The sequence below is a fragment of the Hordeum vulgare genome, chromosome 1H (genome assembly GCF_904849725.1).
Source record: "Hordeum vulgare subsp. vulgare chromosome 1H, MorexV3_pseudomolecules_assembly, whole genome shotgun sequence".
NCBI lineage: Eukaryota > Viridiplantae > Streptophyta > Magnoliopsida > Poales > Poaceae > Hordeum > Hordeum vulgare.
Window position 1 is genome coordinate 373,049,213 of NC_058518.1, and position 16,742 is coordinate 373,065,954.

Below are 16,742 nucleotides of genomic sequence, written 5' to 3' on the forward strand. Positions count from 1 at the left end.
GATATTCATTGTAATAGTTTTACACCGTGCGTGGCGAATACGGTAAGGAACGAATGTAATAACCTTCGTATTAATTAATATATGTGAGGTGTTTAAAAAGTGAGGGATTACTACGAGTTGAAAACCTTGAACTTTCTTCTTTTGAGGTATGAAGATTAAGTTGAAAAGTTGTTTGATACCTAAAAACAGTGTTGAGAAATGTCAGTAAATTAAGAAGGTAGTTTTTCTTTATTGAAAGTTTGATTTTTTGTATTTTTTCTATTTTGAGTTGATAATCGATATCCAACGCTGTTGGAAATATGCCCTAGAGGCAATAATAAAATGGTTATTATCATATTTGCTTGTTCATGATAATCGTCTATTGTTCATGCTATAATTCTATTAACAGGAAACAGTAATACATGTGTGAATAAATAGATCACAATGTGTCCCTAGCAAGCCTCTAGTTGGCTAGCTCGCTAATCAATAGATGATCATGGTTTCTTGATCATGGACATTAGATGTCATTGATAACGGGATCACATCATTGGGAGAATGATGTGATGGACAAGACCCAATCCTAAGCATAACACTAGATCGTATTGTTCGTATGCTAAAGTTTTTCTAATGTCAAGTGTCTTTTCCTTCGACCGTGAGATTGTGCAACTCCCGGATACCGTAGGAGTGCTTTGGGTGTATCAAACGTCACAACGTAACTGGGTGACTATAAAGGTGCACTACGGATACCTCCGAAAGTGTCTTTTGGGTTGGTACGAATCGAGATCGGGATTTGTCACTCCGTGTGACGGAGAGGTATCTCTGGACCCACTCGGTAGAACATCATCATGAGCTCAATGTGACTAAGGAGTTAGTCATAGGATGACGTGCTACGGAACGAGTAAAGAGACTTACGGATAATGAGATTGAACAAGGTATAGGTATACCGACGATCGAATCTCGGGCAAGTTCTATACCGACAGACAAAGGGATTTGTATACGAGATTCATTGAATCATTGACATCGTGGTTCATCCGATGAGATCTTCGTGGAACATGTGGGAGCCACCATGGGTATCCAGATCCCGCTGATGGTTATTGGCCGGAGAGTGTCTCGATCATGTCTGCATGATTCCCGAACCCGTACGGTCTACACACTTAAGGTTCGATGACGCTAGGGTTATAGGGAATTGTTATACGAGGTTACCAAAGGATGTTCGGAGTCCCGGATTAGATCTCGGACGTCACGAGGAGCTCCGGAATGGTCCGGAGGTAAAGATTGATATATAGGATGGATGAGTTTGGACGCCGGAAATGTTTCGGGCACCACCGGCAAAGTGTCGGGACCACCGGAAGGGTTCCGGAGGCCCACCGGGAGGGGCCACAAGCCTCGGGAGGCTACATGGGCCAAGTATGGAAGGGAACCAGCCCCTAGGTGGGCTGGTGCACCTCCACACCCAGCCCAAGGCGCAACCTAAGAGGAGAGGGGGCAAACCCTAGGCGCAGGAGAGGCCCAAGGCCCACCTAGGGCTCCGCCCCCCCTTTCCCTGCCCTGGCCGCCGCACCTCCCATCTGGGAGGGCTGCCGCACCACCTAGGGTGGGAACCCTAGGTGTGGCGCACCCCCTCCCTCCTCCTATATATAGAGAGGGTTTTGGGGCTGTTTGACACACAGTTTTCCATCTCCCTCGGCGGAGCCTTGCTTCCCTCCTTCCTCCTCTCCCACGGTGCTTGGCGAAGCCCTGTCGGGAGACCTCGTCTCTCCATCGACACCACGCCGTCGTGCTGCCGGAGATCTTCCCCAACCTCTCCCTCCTCCTTGCTGGATCAAGGTGCGGGAGACGTCACCGGGCTGCACGTGTGTTGAACGCGGAGGTGCCGTGGTTCGGCACTAGATCGGAATCACACCGCGATCTGAATCACGGCGAGTACGACTCCATCAACCGCGTTCTAGCAATGCTTCCTCTTAGCGATCTTCAAAGGTATGAAGATGCACTCACCCCTCTCTCGTTGCTGATCTCTCCATAGGAAGATCTGAATATGGCGTAGGAAAATTTTGAATTTATGCTACGTTTCTCAACAAACACATATTTAGTTACTCCAAGTTTTCCCCGGCAATATGTTATCGAATCATAATGGACACAATATGTGGTTAATGGCTACTTTGTTGTAAAGGAAATTCAGAAGAAATTTTTAGGATTGCAATCAATATAAATTTTTGTATGGAGCCCTTTAGGTTCAAATGAAGGACCACCACAACTTATGTGGATCATTTTCCAACACGATAGTGCCATAGAATTCCTACGAAGAGGCTGGACCTATAGGAAAATTTCTTGTGTGTATGCCAACTATGACATGTATTGAGTCTCTACAGAAACTAATGAGTTTTCCAGGAGGTGCAACGAGACAATTTTATTTTTGAATTATGTACCACATATTATGGCATCTTGTTACCGTGCCTTTCATATTCCTTTGTTTTTGACATCTAGCAAATGTAAGAGGCCGCGTAAAAAGTTTGGAATTCGTACCCAAAATTTGCACAATTATTACTTATCAAGAATAATAGATGGTGAGAAAAGTTGAGCGACAACGAAAGCTAGAATCAGATTCCCCACCAAGAAGATTGAAGTTGAGCTCAAATGACTTTTAAATATTAAAACACCCTTTTTGGTCCCTTGAGAGTTCAAATCCTTTGAAACTTCTTTGATATTCCAAACTGTAAACTAGCATCCAATTATCATTTTAGTCAAAAGTTATGTGCAAGAAGTTTGGAAATTAATTTGAAAGGTGTTGGTGACCTAAAGGAAGTGTTGAAGATGTTGATAACTTAGTGTAGAAAAATGTTGATAAAATAAGAAGTTTATTTATTTCCAAATTAAAGTTCATTTGTTTAAAGTCCTTTGACATTTTGAGCTGAAAATTTAGAAAACACATTTTTGAGTTAATTTTTTTTGCCTGCAATATGTTGAGAGTTTACCCAAATTAACCCAATCATTACAGCTAGAATATATGATTGAGGGCTTCTTTTTGTAGGGCTCATTTCACGTCATAGGAAAACGCGAAATAGGATTGTAATGCATGTTTTGAATAGAAGATCGAAAAACATATGAACTATACACAAGATTGAAGTTTGATTTGCAGGAAAAGGGAGGCTACAAGAATTGTGAGGGGTTCGTTTTCAGATCTGTCTCAGCTACCATCATTTGTCACAAGAAAACAAAACTTCCTTTTCACTTCAACTATTTGCTTGATCCGATTCAAATGATCTTCCTTGAAGTCGAGATCAAAGAAAAAATCATCTAGTTTCCCTTTCATACATTATATGAGTCAAAGGGGTGAACAATAGCATCTCAGGAAAATTTCCTATGTGTCTACCTTTCCTCCATTTTCTCTCCAAATGAAAGAAACCCTTGAAAGAATTTTAAAATAACATTGTAGGATTGCAATCATATAAATTTTCCTATAGAGTATCTTCGGTTCAAAGACTAATGAACCCTTTAGAAATTTCTATGGATTGTTTTTCTACACCAACATTCTGTATGATTGTTTTTCAAGAGGTTAGACCTCATTTTAAATTTACTTTCTCATATGACAACTATGACATGTATTCAATCTCTACACAAATTGATGTGCTTTCCCCGTGGTATAGAAATTCCCGTTTTCCAATTCATGTAAGATTCTATATGACATCCTCTTCCCGAGTTCCTTTATTCATTTTTTGAAACATATTGTGAATCAAAAGAGCCGTGAAATCTTTGAATTTGCACATGAAAAGTTACACCCACAACCTTATCAAGAAGAATAAATGGTAAGAAAAGGAGAGCGATAATGAAAGTTACATCTTGATTCCCCATGGAGGAGAATAAAGATGAGCAAAAACATTTCCTCGTTCTTTGACAATCCTCTAAAACTAGTCCGCAAAATAAAGGAAATTTGCACGAACGCTCTTTTGAACTCGAAGCTCGGCATCCAACACTTCTTTCAATTAAAGTTTCGCGCAATGCTTCTTTAATTTGATGTATGGTTGCATAGAGGGCCTCCGTGCATCGAGGACATATTACCATTAGATTGTAATCCTATTATTTTGAAATAAAATTCCCATTTTGTCTGGAAAGAAATGAAGTTTCACGCAACGAGTTTGAAAGTCATACGCGAATCCAATCCATGGGTAAAAGCAATGGAATCGCTGGTTGAATCTTCCAAATTGGCGGTTGAAAGATACACCAGATTCCCCATCGAGGAATTCCCTGTCAAAGAAGAAGAAAATTGGCAAGAGAAGTAAAGAGGGGATGCTGATACCTTATCAAGCTACCCTCATCGTCAACAAGGAAAAAAAAATGGCAAGAGGTGGAGTGCGATAAGATGCGTGCAAGCAACGTCGGCTCAACCGTCCAGACTCCACGCACGATCCGAGTCACCCGGCACTCCCATGAGTTTCCACGCAGGATCCGAGTCAGTCAAGTGTTCAACTCTTCCGACCGAATCCCCAGGGATCTCGCGCCCATGCCACTCCCTCCTCCCCCGTTAACCTCTCCTCTCCTCTCTCCCTATTTTCCAACCGATTTCCAGCTCACCCGCTGGTATTTCGTGTTTTTTCCATGCCGTTTCGCGAGGCTTCCTCGCTCGCTCGCTCGCTCGCTCGCTCTATAAGACCCGGCTGCCGCACCACACCTGCTCCCTCCATTCTCGGACTCTCCCTACACCTTCGTTCGTTCCCAGCCTCTCACCCAGACCGTTCCGTTTCTTCACTACTGCGCAGATCAACAACAGCTTCCTCTCTTCTCTTCTTCCCTCTAGCTACTCGGCTGATTCCTTTGATCCATCGTCCGTTCGTTGCATCGTCCGGTCGCAAGAAAAGAGCAGGCAGCGTCTCTTTCCATTGCTTTCTAGCGACACCTCCGGCTCCGACCTTCCATGGCCATCGCCTCCCGCATCACGAAGCGCGCGCTCTCCACCTTCGCCGCCGCAGCCAAGCTCCCGGAGGCGGCCGTCGCGGCCGCCGGCGCCGACGCGGTGCCCGTGCCTTCGTCCGCACAGCAGCAGCAGCAGCACCAGGTGCTGGAGTTTGAGGACACCGGGAGGCTCTTCACCGGGGAGCCGTCCACGGCTCTGGTGCGCACGCTCGCGGCGCTGCAGCTCATGTCCGCGGGCCCGCTGGTGGACGTGGGCATCGCGGCGCTGCGGTCTCCGGCGGTGGCCGCCAGCCCCGTGGTCCAGGCCGCGGCGCGGGCCACGGCGTACAAGCACTTCTGCGCCGGGGAGACCGCCGATGAGGCCGCGGCCCGGGTGCAGCGCCTCTGGCGCGGCGGCATGGGCGGGATCCTCGACTACGGCATCGAGGACGCCGAGGACGGCGCCGCCTGCGACCGCAACGTCGCCGGCTTCCTCGCCGCCGTCGACGTCGCCGCCGCGCTGCCGCCGGGATCGGTGCGTCAACTGTGCCTTAACTCTGTTCCCTTTTTTTTTTCCTTCGTCGTCATCCGTGGCGCGTAGCACTGGTACGGAAGGGCGCCACGTCGGAGGGAATCCTCGGTCTTCGCTAGTGGACACCCGGATTCCTTGGGAATCTTCTCGTAGTAAACTGAATCGCACGGCTGTCACTGTGCGTGGGCCCTGAAAACCAGCCGCCTCGTTCCGACAAGCTCGCCATCGCCATGGCTTCTCCACCGCTCCTTTTCATCCACAGCTTCCCATCAAAACCCTACAATTCACCACACTTTGTTTTTCCTTATTTAGACATCCCGAGCAGTTAAACCAAAAAACAAAAAGCAAAATGATACTTAGGGTGTTAAGAATCACTAATTAGCGAGTGCAATTAAGCTTGGATATTACTAGTACTAAGGTATATAGCGTGACTAATTGTGCTCTGTTTGTCACGTGCAGGCGAGCGTGTGTATTAAAATCACGGCGCTGTGCCCGATCGCGTTGCTGGAGAAGACGAGCGACCTGCTGCGGTGGCAGCACAAGAACCCGTCGCTGCACCTGCCGTGGAAGCAGCACTCCTTCCCGATCCTGTCCGACTCGAGCCCGCTGTACCTGACGCCGTCGGAGCCGGCGGCGCTGACGGCGGAGGAGGAGCGCGAGCTGCAGCTGGCGCACGACCGGCTGCTGGCCGTGGGCGCGCGGTGCGCGGAGCACGACATCCCGCTGCTGGTGGACGCCGAGTACGCGTCGGTGCAGCCGTCCATCGACTACTTCACCTTCGTGGGCGCTCTGGCGTGCAACGGCGGCGGGCGGCCCATCGTGCACGGCACCGTGCAGGCGTACCTCCGCGACGCGCGCGACCGGCTGGACGCCATGGTGCGCGCCGCCGAGGAGGAGCGCGTGTGCCTCGGCGTCAAGATCGTCCGCGGAGCCTACCTCACCAGGGAGGCCCGGCTGGCGGAGTCGCTGGGCGTGCCGTCGCCGATCCACGGCAGCATCCAGGACACCCACGACTGCTACAACGGCTGCGCGGCCTTCCTCCTGGAGCGCGTCCGCCGCGGGTCGGCCTCCGTGATGCTGGCCACCCACAACGTGGAGTCCGGGCAGCTGGCGGCGGCGAGGGCGCAGGAGCTTGGCATCGGCAAGGGCGACCGGAACCTGCAGTTCGCGCAGCTGATGGGCATGGCGGACGGGCTGTCCCTGGGGCTCCGCAACGCCGGGTTCCAGGTGAGCAAGTACCTGCCCTACGGCCCCGTGGAGCACATCATCCCCTACCTCATCCGGCGGGCCGAGGAGAACAGAGGACTGCTCTCCGCTTCCGCGTTCGACAGGCAGCTGCTCCGGTGAGCATCCCAGCGCGCGCACCATTGTTTTATTTATCGACTTGTGTTGATGGCTAACTGATCCGTGGTTGGATCGTGCAGGAAGGAGCTCGTCAGGAGGTTCAAGAACGCGGTGATGGGACGGGAGTGAAGCGGGCGGCCGGCCGGCCGGGTGTCCACGTACCGGAGAGAAGCGATGGAGTTAGAAGTTGTAAATATGCATTGTTGTATCGCGACCTGAATGATGAATGAAATAAACGAAATAACCCTATGCTGTTGTTGAATCGTCAGGCTCCGGTTCAGTACTGCACCAACCTGTTGTTTTTCTGCCTTTATGAAAAGAAGCACCGTATTGCTGATTCTGTTTATTTATGTTTTTCTTTATCTACGGAAGGACCAGACATACATACCGTGGTTGAAACACACTGTGGACCACTAAATGGTACTCCCTCCGGTTCCTTCTACTCCCCATATTAGATTTGTGTAAGTCAAGCTTTACAAATTTGACTAATTATATATTGAAAAAATATGGAACATCTACAATATCAAATACAAATCCAATTAAACTATATTTCATAATAAATCTAACCGTATTAATTTGGTATTGTAAATATTGATACATGTTTTTATAAATTTAATTAAAGTACAAATGCTTTAACTTTGGATAAAGCTAATATAGAGACTAAAAAGGTCTGGATGGGGCGAGAATTCGTTTTGGCTCTCAGGTCCACTCGTGGAATCTGCACCACCCCCTATTCTTGTCATGTGTGTTGGTTTATACTCCCTCCGTCCGGAATTACTTGTCACAAAAATGATATATATGGATGTATCTAGAATTAAAATACATCTAGATACATCCATTCCTACGACAAGTATTTCCGGACGGAGGGAGTATGTTTTGTTATGTATTTTTGTTACTCATCCCATTTTGAAACAGTAGCTCCGGCCATTCCTTGCCATCAACAAATGGTCGTATGCCGATTTCCTGACGTTGGTATAGATGGAGCATAGACGGTCATGAGCCGTGTCCGGATAGCAACGCCATCTGACGATGCACTAAATTTTCAATGAGCACCCACGCAGAGCCGGTCCTAGAATTTTAAGGGCCCCGGGCGAATCTAAAGCTAAGGACCCCTAATATAAACATATTAACAATAATAATCAATATAGGCATGTATAATAAATGTGCAATAAAAACTTAAGGCGTCGCTATAATGTGATATAGGCATGTAACCCAGTATATGTAATGACCTATGGAGAAAAGTAAAAAAAGGCGGGGTGTATCTATTAGAAAACATGCTTCCAAGCAGCCACATATAATGTGATGTTGTACTAAAAATATAGGAATACTACATTACAGGTAGCAAGTGGTCCATTGACAAATGACTCCACGAATAGTCCAAAAGGAAAATTGCATCCAGAACGTAGATTCATCACCTGAATTGACTATAGTAAGATTGTTATTCGAAATACCAGTATTCTAAAATAAAGATAAATTGACAAATTCATATGAATATCACTCTTACATGGGTATGTAAATGAGTAAATCAAGACATAGTTACCCATCCATGTTGTCATTGCATAGTTCATCAGGTCAAGGTCAGCATAAAATATGGTTCTTCTTGATCTCTTCCACATATACGCTGCAAAAGGATTACCATCGAACTGCAGAAATATATCAGTTAATGCGACATCGACCGGCCGGCAACTCGTACATCCAGAAACGATATGCAACGCCGGTGCGCCGCCGAGATCCCTTCCAATAGGGTCGTCTCCTGCAGTGAGATTCCCTGATTCATTGGTCGTGATTTAGGCATGAGGCGAAAAACCGGCGGCGCAGTGTGCACTAGCTGTGTGATAAACTGCTCTCATGATTTTTTAGATCAATTTGTGTGTTATGGCGATGCATGTCCATCTACCAAAGCTTGGTAGCAGCTACTAGTTGAGCCGGCCATGGCGGTTTTTCATTGAGTGTGGGTCATAAAAAGTCCTTGGGCTATTCATGAGACGAAGTAGAATAAAACGATGGCTTGTAAGGGACCTCCTACGTGACGCTCTATGCGTCAAGGAGTTGGTGTTTCGCAAAGGGGCGGCTCGCCTGGGCCGGCCCAACTCATGATCGCGAGGTCAAAAAACAGTAAAAAACACGCAAGAACCAACTCCTTTCCTAGGATTCGAACCCGAGAGTTCTAAGTCATGCGCGTGATGCGCTAGCCACTGCGACAACCAAGCTCATGTGCTCTATTTACCGTCCAATATTAGAAGAAACGGAAGACAACGGCGGGACAATTGAACAAAATGTAAAACAGTTTACATTTTTTAAATACAGACAATTTTCCAAATGTCCCGAACATTATCTGAAAAACAGGAACATTTTTTGAAATGAATATTTTCTTCTCCAAATCACAAGTTTTGAATTTGCGATTTTTTGAAAACACCAACTTTTTAGAATTTTAAACATACTTGGAAATCTAGAACATTTCTCAAATTCCGGAACACTTCTTTGTGCACAAAATTTGAAAGTGGAAACATTTTTAAAAATGCAGAACATTTTTCAAATTCCAGAACATTTTTCAAATTCTGAAACATTTTTTCAAATTCTATAACATTTTTTTAAATTCCGTTTTTTTTCAAATTCCGGAACATTTTGTCAAATTCTGAAACATTTTATTAAATACTGCAACATTTTTTTCAAATTCCATAACATTTTTCAAATTACGGATCATTTTTTCAAATTCCGGAACATTTTATTAAATTTCTCAACATTTTCAAATTCTGTAACATTTTTCAAAATTTGGAACATTTTTTCAAATTCCGGAACATTTTGTCAAATTCCGGAACATTTTGTCAAATTCCGAAACATTTTATTAAATTCCAAAATATTTTTTCAAATTCCATAACATTTTTGAAATTCCGGAACATTTTTTTAAATTCCACAACATTTTTCAAATTCTGAAACATTTTTACAAATTTCAGAATTTTTTCTCAAATTCCGGCACATTTTATTAAATTCTGGAACATTTTTTGAAATTCCATTTTTCGAAATCCAGAACATTTTTAAAACAGAAACAAAAAAAAAGAAACAAATAAGAATAAAGAATAAAGAAAACGAAAAAAATGGTTCAGGGAATCTTCTAGAAAGTTCCCAAAATCGGAAAAAACCGATTGGAAACCTAACCCTAAACCGAGATCGGTGAAAGTGTTAACGGATCGACCCAAACCCCGTCGCTCGCTCGCACCTCCTTTGCGAAGCTGCGTCTACTTGCCACAATAAGCGGCATATAGGGAATTCCGGCTTACAAGTCGGCTACTACATGCTGCAGTTTACACTACGTGGTTACCCAGGTGGGCCCCCTGGATTTCGAGGGGCCGGGGCAGCCGCCCCCTGCCCCCACCTCAGGGCCGGCCCTGCACCCACGACCCACATTTCTTCCTCATCCGAAGAAGCCCACTAGTAAGCCCAACTTAATCCGGGCATGGCGTCCTCGTTTTCCACGTCACAACTTTCTAAGGCTTAGAAACTTCTTCGATTCAATGGCTTTTCTGGTGACAACATAATATTGTTTGTCTATGACGCCAACGGTTCTCGGCCTGAAGATTGATTCTAAGGTCACCTTCAATGCATTGATGCTAAGATGAGGTGTTAATCATATTAAATAGTTTAGCAACTAAAGTCCTTAATGCATAGTTACTTAGCTTATTGTAGCTAAGCCTCCTTATTTAATGCTTTTGTAACTAAAGTTGTGCATGCATTTCTTTTATTTAATTGTTTTATCTAGACTCATGCGTTTAGCATTGTTTCTTCCTAGGATCATCACACTCATCTCTATCTTATTAATTAGCTTGTCACATCAATTTGTTTTGCCTATATGACAACCTTAACGCCCGTATAAAGTGAAGCATTGGGAGTAGCGGTCATGTCCATCCGCTCCCAAAAACCAAGCACTGATGCGAGTCGCCAGTTTGTAGGTCGGCAAGTGTAGATTGTAAAGTGGTAGGAGACGGTGCGAGACACATCTCCCTAATCACGAGATTTCAGCCCGCTCGAAGCTGTGAATCAGGCTGCAAGCGTCTTCGTGGCTCGTTCTGCTCCCCACATTCAGTGAGCTGGAAATCTGGTTCATGATTTTTTTTAGAAAAGGAGGATTTTCTCCGGCCTCTGCATCAATGAGATGCATGCAACCACTTTATTAGATAAAGCAATCAAATGTGGTTCCAAATAGCCTCTGAAGGTTCAACGAAAAGAAATAAGACAAACTGAAAATGCCATAGCCGACGGAAATAGATGTAGATGCCTATCGATCTATTCTATTACTGTACCGCCATCCAAATCGGTTGTAAATATCCCGAGCTACCGTCTCCCACCAGACACACCCAGTAACCAAAGGTTCCCTGGGTGCCGCAGGAGTGAGTAACCACCATGTACGGATTGACGCCGATGCCTTGTATAGTACCTGCAAAAAATTTATAGTTGTTTGTCTGTTAAAAGTCATGTCATTCCTACAGTTCCATATAGCCCAAAGCAATGCACATACTCCTATACAAATATGTTTTGCAAAATGTATATTTACTCCATTTAGCCACGCCCCAAACAACGTCTCAATGCTATCCGAAGGTGTTATGTTAAAAGCTATACGAATTGTCTGCCATAAATTTTTTGCTAGCGGACACTGGAGAAAAAGGTGTTTGATAGATTCATCCTGATCAAAAAAACTACAACGCATACTTCCCACCCAATTTCGTTTTGCCAGATTATCCCTAGTAAGAATCACCTTCTTGTGAACAAACCACATAAAAACTTTGATTCGTAGGGGAACTTTGACCTTCCAGATATGAATGGAATTGGAGATTGGTGATGTGTCAATCAAGTTCAAATACATTGATTTGACTGTAAAGATTCCATTAATTGTTAGCTTCCAATGAAGCCTATCGGACTCATCCGTTAATCGAACATCCATGAGTCTTCTGACTAAATGTAACCAAGCCTCCCATCGCTGACCCAGCAGGGCTCTACGGAATTGAATATTTAGAGGAGTGGACTGTAATATTGTGGCAAAGTATGCCTCCTTACGCTGCACAATATTATAAAGAGAAGGATATTGAATGGCTAGAGGCATCTCCCCCAACCACTTATCCTCCCAGAATCTCGTGGACTCTCCACTCGCAATGATAAATTTAGCTCTATGAAAAAAGCCGAGCTCATTTTCATCAAGCCTTTCCAGAAAGGTGAATCATTGGGTCTAACTGTGACCTGGGCCAAGGTTTTAGATTGTAGGTACTTATTACGCAAAAAATTTACCCACAGACCTTCAGTCTCTACAGATAACCCAAACAACCATTTACTGAGCAGGCACCTGTTTTTACCTCTAAATTCTCAATCCCGATTCCTCCTTATTCCTTGGGTCTGCTAATAATATCCCACCTCGAAAGCCTCTATTTCGTCTTAGCTTCATCACACTGCCAAAAGAAGCGGGATCGATAAAAGTCCAGCCTTTTGCGTACCCCTACCGGTACCTCAAAGAAGGACAGAAGGAACATTGGCATACTCGTAAGCACCGAGTTAATAAATATTAGCTGTCCTCCGTAATACAAAAGCTTGCCCTTCCATGAGCTAAGCTTTTCTCGAATCGATCCTCAATACACTTCCACTCTTTGTTTGAAAGTTTACGGTGATGAATTGGTACGCCTAGATAAATGAATGGTAGGCTTCCCAATTCACAACCTAACAGTTGTTTATACATATCTTGTTCGACTTTGGCTCTCCCAAAGCAGAACAGTTCACTCTTATGAAAAATTAATTTTCAATCCTGACAACTATTCGAAAATCCAGAGAATAAGCTTCAAATTTCTTGCCTTTGCCATATCATGTTCCATAAAAAAGATAGTGTCATCGGCATATTGTAGAATAAATACACAACCATCTACTAGATGTGGTATTAATCCACCTACCTGGCCATTCTCCTTAGCCCTTCTAATTAACACTGCAAGCATATCCGCTACTATATTAAATAGGATGGGGGACATTGGGTCTCCCTGCCGGAGACCTTTTAGCATTTGAAGTAATGCCCAATATCATCATTAACTTTAATTCCAATGCTTCCCTTCTGTACAAAGGATTGAACGTGCTTCCTCCATATCTCATCAAATCCCTTCATACGTAAGGCTTGTTGTAGGAACGACCATTTAACCTTATCATAAGCCTTCTCAAAATCCACCTTGAAGATAACCCCGTCTAGTTTCTTCGAGTGAATTTCATGCAGGGTTTCATGAAGGACAACCACACCCTCTAATATGTTTCTGCCCGGCCTGAAAGCCGTCTCACTCGGCTGTACCACAACATGCGCAATCTGCGTCAATCTATTTGTCCCAACTTTTGTAAATATTTTGAAGCTCATATTAAGTAGGCAAATAGGCCTGGATTTTTCAATGCGCACCGCCCCCTCCTTCTTTGGCTGCTTAATGTGAGCTTCAAAATATGACACGTGCCAAAGTTTAGGTGGAAAAGCTGCAACTGTCACCTAATATGACACGTCACGCTTTTGCTCTAAGTGCCCACTTCAACTCCTCCTCTCTCAGAAGCTGCTTGAGATCTTGTTGAGCCATCTCTCTAGATGCCCTCTCATTGTCATCTAACATCGTGGTTTCAACTTTTAAGTCTAGGCTATTTATAAGGTTGAGCAATCTTTCTTTCTCCATCTTATATTTTCCACTCTCATGTTTAGCCCATCCCCTAAGGAACTCCCTCAGGTTTCTGATTTTATTTTGCCATCTATCCAAGTTCGATCTCCCCCCTATGTCCCTAGCCCATTCTCTGGCTATGAGATCCACAAAGCCTTCTCTCTCAAACCATGCTACCTCAAAAGAGAAAGTATTTTTATTACATGCGTGTGTTGCTTCCCCCGAGTCAACAAGAAGTGGGGTGTGATCAGAAATCGCTCTCGGCAACGCTCTTACTATCACGAGTGGGAACTTCTGCTCCCAATCCACACTAGTAAGCACCCGATCCAACTTCTCAAATGTTGGATTGGGCAAGCTGTTTGCCCAACTGAATTTTCTGCCCGAGAGCTCTATCTCTCTCAGGTCTAGGCTCTCAATAATTGTATTAAACATGAATGATCATCTGCCATAAAAGTTATCATTATTTTTTTCATATCTGCGCCTGATGATATTAAAGTCGCCCCCAACTAAGATTGGAATCGTCTCAGCTCCACACATCGGTACTAGGTCAGCCAGGAAGTCCATCATAAGTTCCAGCCGAGCAGCTCTGTACACTGCGACGAGTTCCCATTGGAATCCATCCTCCTTGGAGCGCACCCTAAATTTGACGGCAAAGTCCCCATACACTACATTACGGACTTCGAGCGTCTCGCACCTTACACCAAGTAAGATCCCACCACACCTTCCTCTTGGCGGTAAACAGTGTCAATCGAAATCAATCCCACAAAAGAGAGTGGTAAGGAATTGTGACATAAAATTATCTCTACCGGTTTCCAAAAGAGCAATAAAATCCAGCTTGTGTTCAAGTGTTGCTTCCGCAAGAAATCTTATTTTAGCCATGTCCGCTAGACCTCTGCTATTCCAAAAGATTCCTTTCATGTTTCATCATAGAATTTTTTTGCAGTCTTAAGTCTTGCGCTTCTGCGAACCGCAGATTCAGGATAGGCCTTCCTCTTCCACGGACGTTTTGGCCTATCCTGAGCGGTCATCGTGTCCATATGACCGTATACATAATGTGCGCACGCATGTGGTTGCGAAGGGGCCATATACCCCTCCGAACCTGACACTTCTACGTCTTCAGGCATCACAGATGGCGGCGTAAGGTCCTGACATAGACCCTCTAGCGCCTCCAGCCCTAAGGCATTAATGTTCGAATCACTCATAGGTTTTACTGCTGCAATATTTTTAATCATCTCTATAGCCCACTCAGCTTCTAAGTCTAAGAGATCGTTCACCGATTTTGATACCTCCTTACTATTATTACCTAGAGATACCCCAATTTCGTTTGCATTTAAGATAATATCATCATCAAAAAAATGCAGAATGGAACAACTTGCATTGATGGACATACCTGAAGTGGCCTCAATGTCACGAAGCTTAGCCGCCCTCATGGCACGACCCATCTGCAAAGTATCGATGTCCGGCTGAGTCTGGAGACGCGTACTCGTCCTCCTGTCTCCCGTCGCCGAGTTGGGGATCCCGCCGGAGGCAATAACCTCCTCAGCGGTAGGTCCCATCAGTCCGTGGTCTCGTGCCTCGTGTCTGACTAGACTAGCCTGCGCGGTAGCAGCAATCGCGCGGTCATCCATCATGAGGCTGGGCAAGCAAACTTGCCCATCAGCTCCTCCCCCATCAGACTCGCCCCTAGCTGGGTTGTGGTCTCCTACCACGGCCCCAGCAGAGCGCCTCGTGAACACAACAGTTGGGGTATGGCCACCTGCCAGCATCCCAACCACATCCGATGCCCTGGAACTGACAAGTGGTATACTGGATCCACTCTGCGAGCCCGCCGACGTTAGCGGGGATGAGCGATGACCCTAACCCTAAAAACAGGACTATGGGTGAGAGCTCTCGATCCTCCTAAGCGGGACCTCCTCCGACGTTGGGCTCGCGGGGGGTGACCTCACCCCTAGTGCCCTTGGAGTGACAGGTGGAGATAGTGGTGGAAGCTTGTAACGCCCAAGATGCGACCCTATCCTCAATTTGGCACGAGGGCCTCGTCAGGGATAGAAGCGCATCTCGTCGTTTCGCAAGAATGGATATCGTTACAAGTACATGTACTGAAAAGATGAGATATATGGAATTGGCTTACAGTCGCCACAAGCTACATGAGAGTCACATCAGTACAATACATAAACATCATGAAGAAGAGCAGGGTCCGACTACGGACGAAAACAAACGAGAAAAGAAGAACGACGTCCATCCTTGCTATCCCAGGCTGCCGGCCTGGAACCCATCCTAGATCGATGATGAAGAAGAAGAAGCAACTCCAAATGAACAATCAACGCGCTCACGTCTAGTAACCTTTACCTGTATCTGCAACTGGTGTTCTAGTAATCTGTGAGCCACAGGGGACTCAACAATCTCATTTCCAAAGGTATCAAGACTAGCAAAGCTTAATGGGTGAGGTATGGTTAGTGGTGAGGTTGCAGCAAGCGGCTAAGCATGATATTTGGTGGCTAACTTACGAGTACCAGAATAAAGAGGGGGATGATCGACGCATAATGAACGTGAACTACTGATGATCAAATGAATGAACCTGAACACCTACTTACGTCAAACATAATCCCACTGTGTCCTCGATCGGAGAAGGAACTCACGAAAGAGACATTCACAGTTACGCACTCAGTTGGCATATTTTAATTAAGTTAACTTTAAGTTATCTAGAACCAGTGTTACACAAAGTTTCCACGTTGCCACATAACCGCGGGCACGACTTTCCAAAAAGATTTAACCTTGCAGGGGTGCTCCAACTAGTCCATCACAAATTACCACAAGCCGCATAGAAATCCTCGATCACGAAGCTCGCAATCTCGTCGGACTCCGTAGTGGAAAACCTCAACTCTGAGATTACCCAAAGCATCACCGGAATCCCGATGCAGAAGATATCTCGTCAAAGGTAAAACTAATCCAGCAAGGCCGCCCGACGTGTCGATGATCCAGATAGGAGCCGCGTATCTTGTTCTCAGGACACGACGGATGAGCTAGATGTCGGGATCGCTAAACCCTGGGTGACCAGGGGGCGCCAGACATCGCTCAGGTGGGACCAACACTCATGCAGAGCACTGGCCCGGGGGTTGATTAATTATCCTCAGGGTCCGGAAAGTCCCTATGCAATTTATTAGGTTATTAGGCAAATGTAGTACCAAAGTTAGGCCTTGCCAGACCAGCTTTAAACTAAAACAAATCATCAAGGGGGTCCCCATAACAACCCCGATCGTGTTAGGAGCGCTCAAATATGGAACATAACACCGGTAGCCGAAACTAAGGGGGCAAAGGTGGAACAAAACACCAGCTAGAAAGGC

The 16,742-nt window shown here is 45.5% G+C and overlaps 1 protein-coding gene across 1 annotated transcript; it reads left to right on the forward strand.

Moving 5' to 3' along the window:
• The first annotated feature begins 4,469 nt into the window (after positions 1-4,469).
• Positions 4,470-7,004, forward strand: LOC123438304 (proline dehydrogenase 2, mitochondrial-like). Its single transcript, XM_045115768.1, has 3 exons — positions 4,470-5,401; positions 5,858-6,741; positions 6,823-7,004. Exons 1-3 carry the CDS (start codon positions 4,889-4,891, stop codon positions 6,869-6,871), a joined length of 1,446 nt encoding a protein of 481 aa, XP_044971703.1. The 5' UTR covers positions 4,470-4,888; the 3' UTR covers positions 6,872-7,004.
• Positions 7,005-16,742: the final 9,738 nt, after the last annotated feature.

What these genes read in the sequence shown, in the direction of transcription:
- LOC123438304 (XM_045115768.1), top strand. Translation starts at nt 4,889, where the DNA reads ATGGCCATCGCCTCCCGCATCACGAAGCGCGCGCTCTCCACCTTCGCC. An exon ending in CCGCGCTGCCGCCGGGATCG is followed by an intron (nt 5,402 to 5,857) that starts GTGCGTCAACTG and finishes TGTCACGTGCAG; the next exon opens with GCGAGCGTGTGTATTAAAAT. An exon ending in TTCGACAGGCAGCTGCTCCG is followed by an intron (nt 6,742 to 6,822) that starts GTGAGCATCCCA and finishes TGGATCGTGCAG; the next exon opens with GAAGGAGCTCGTCAGGAGGT.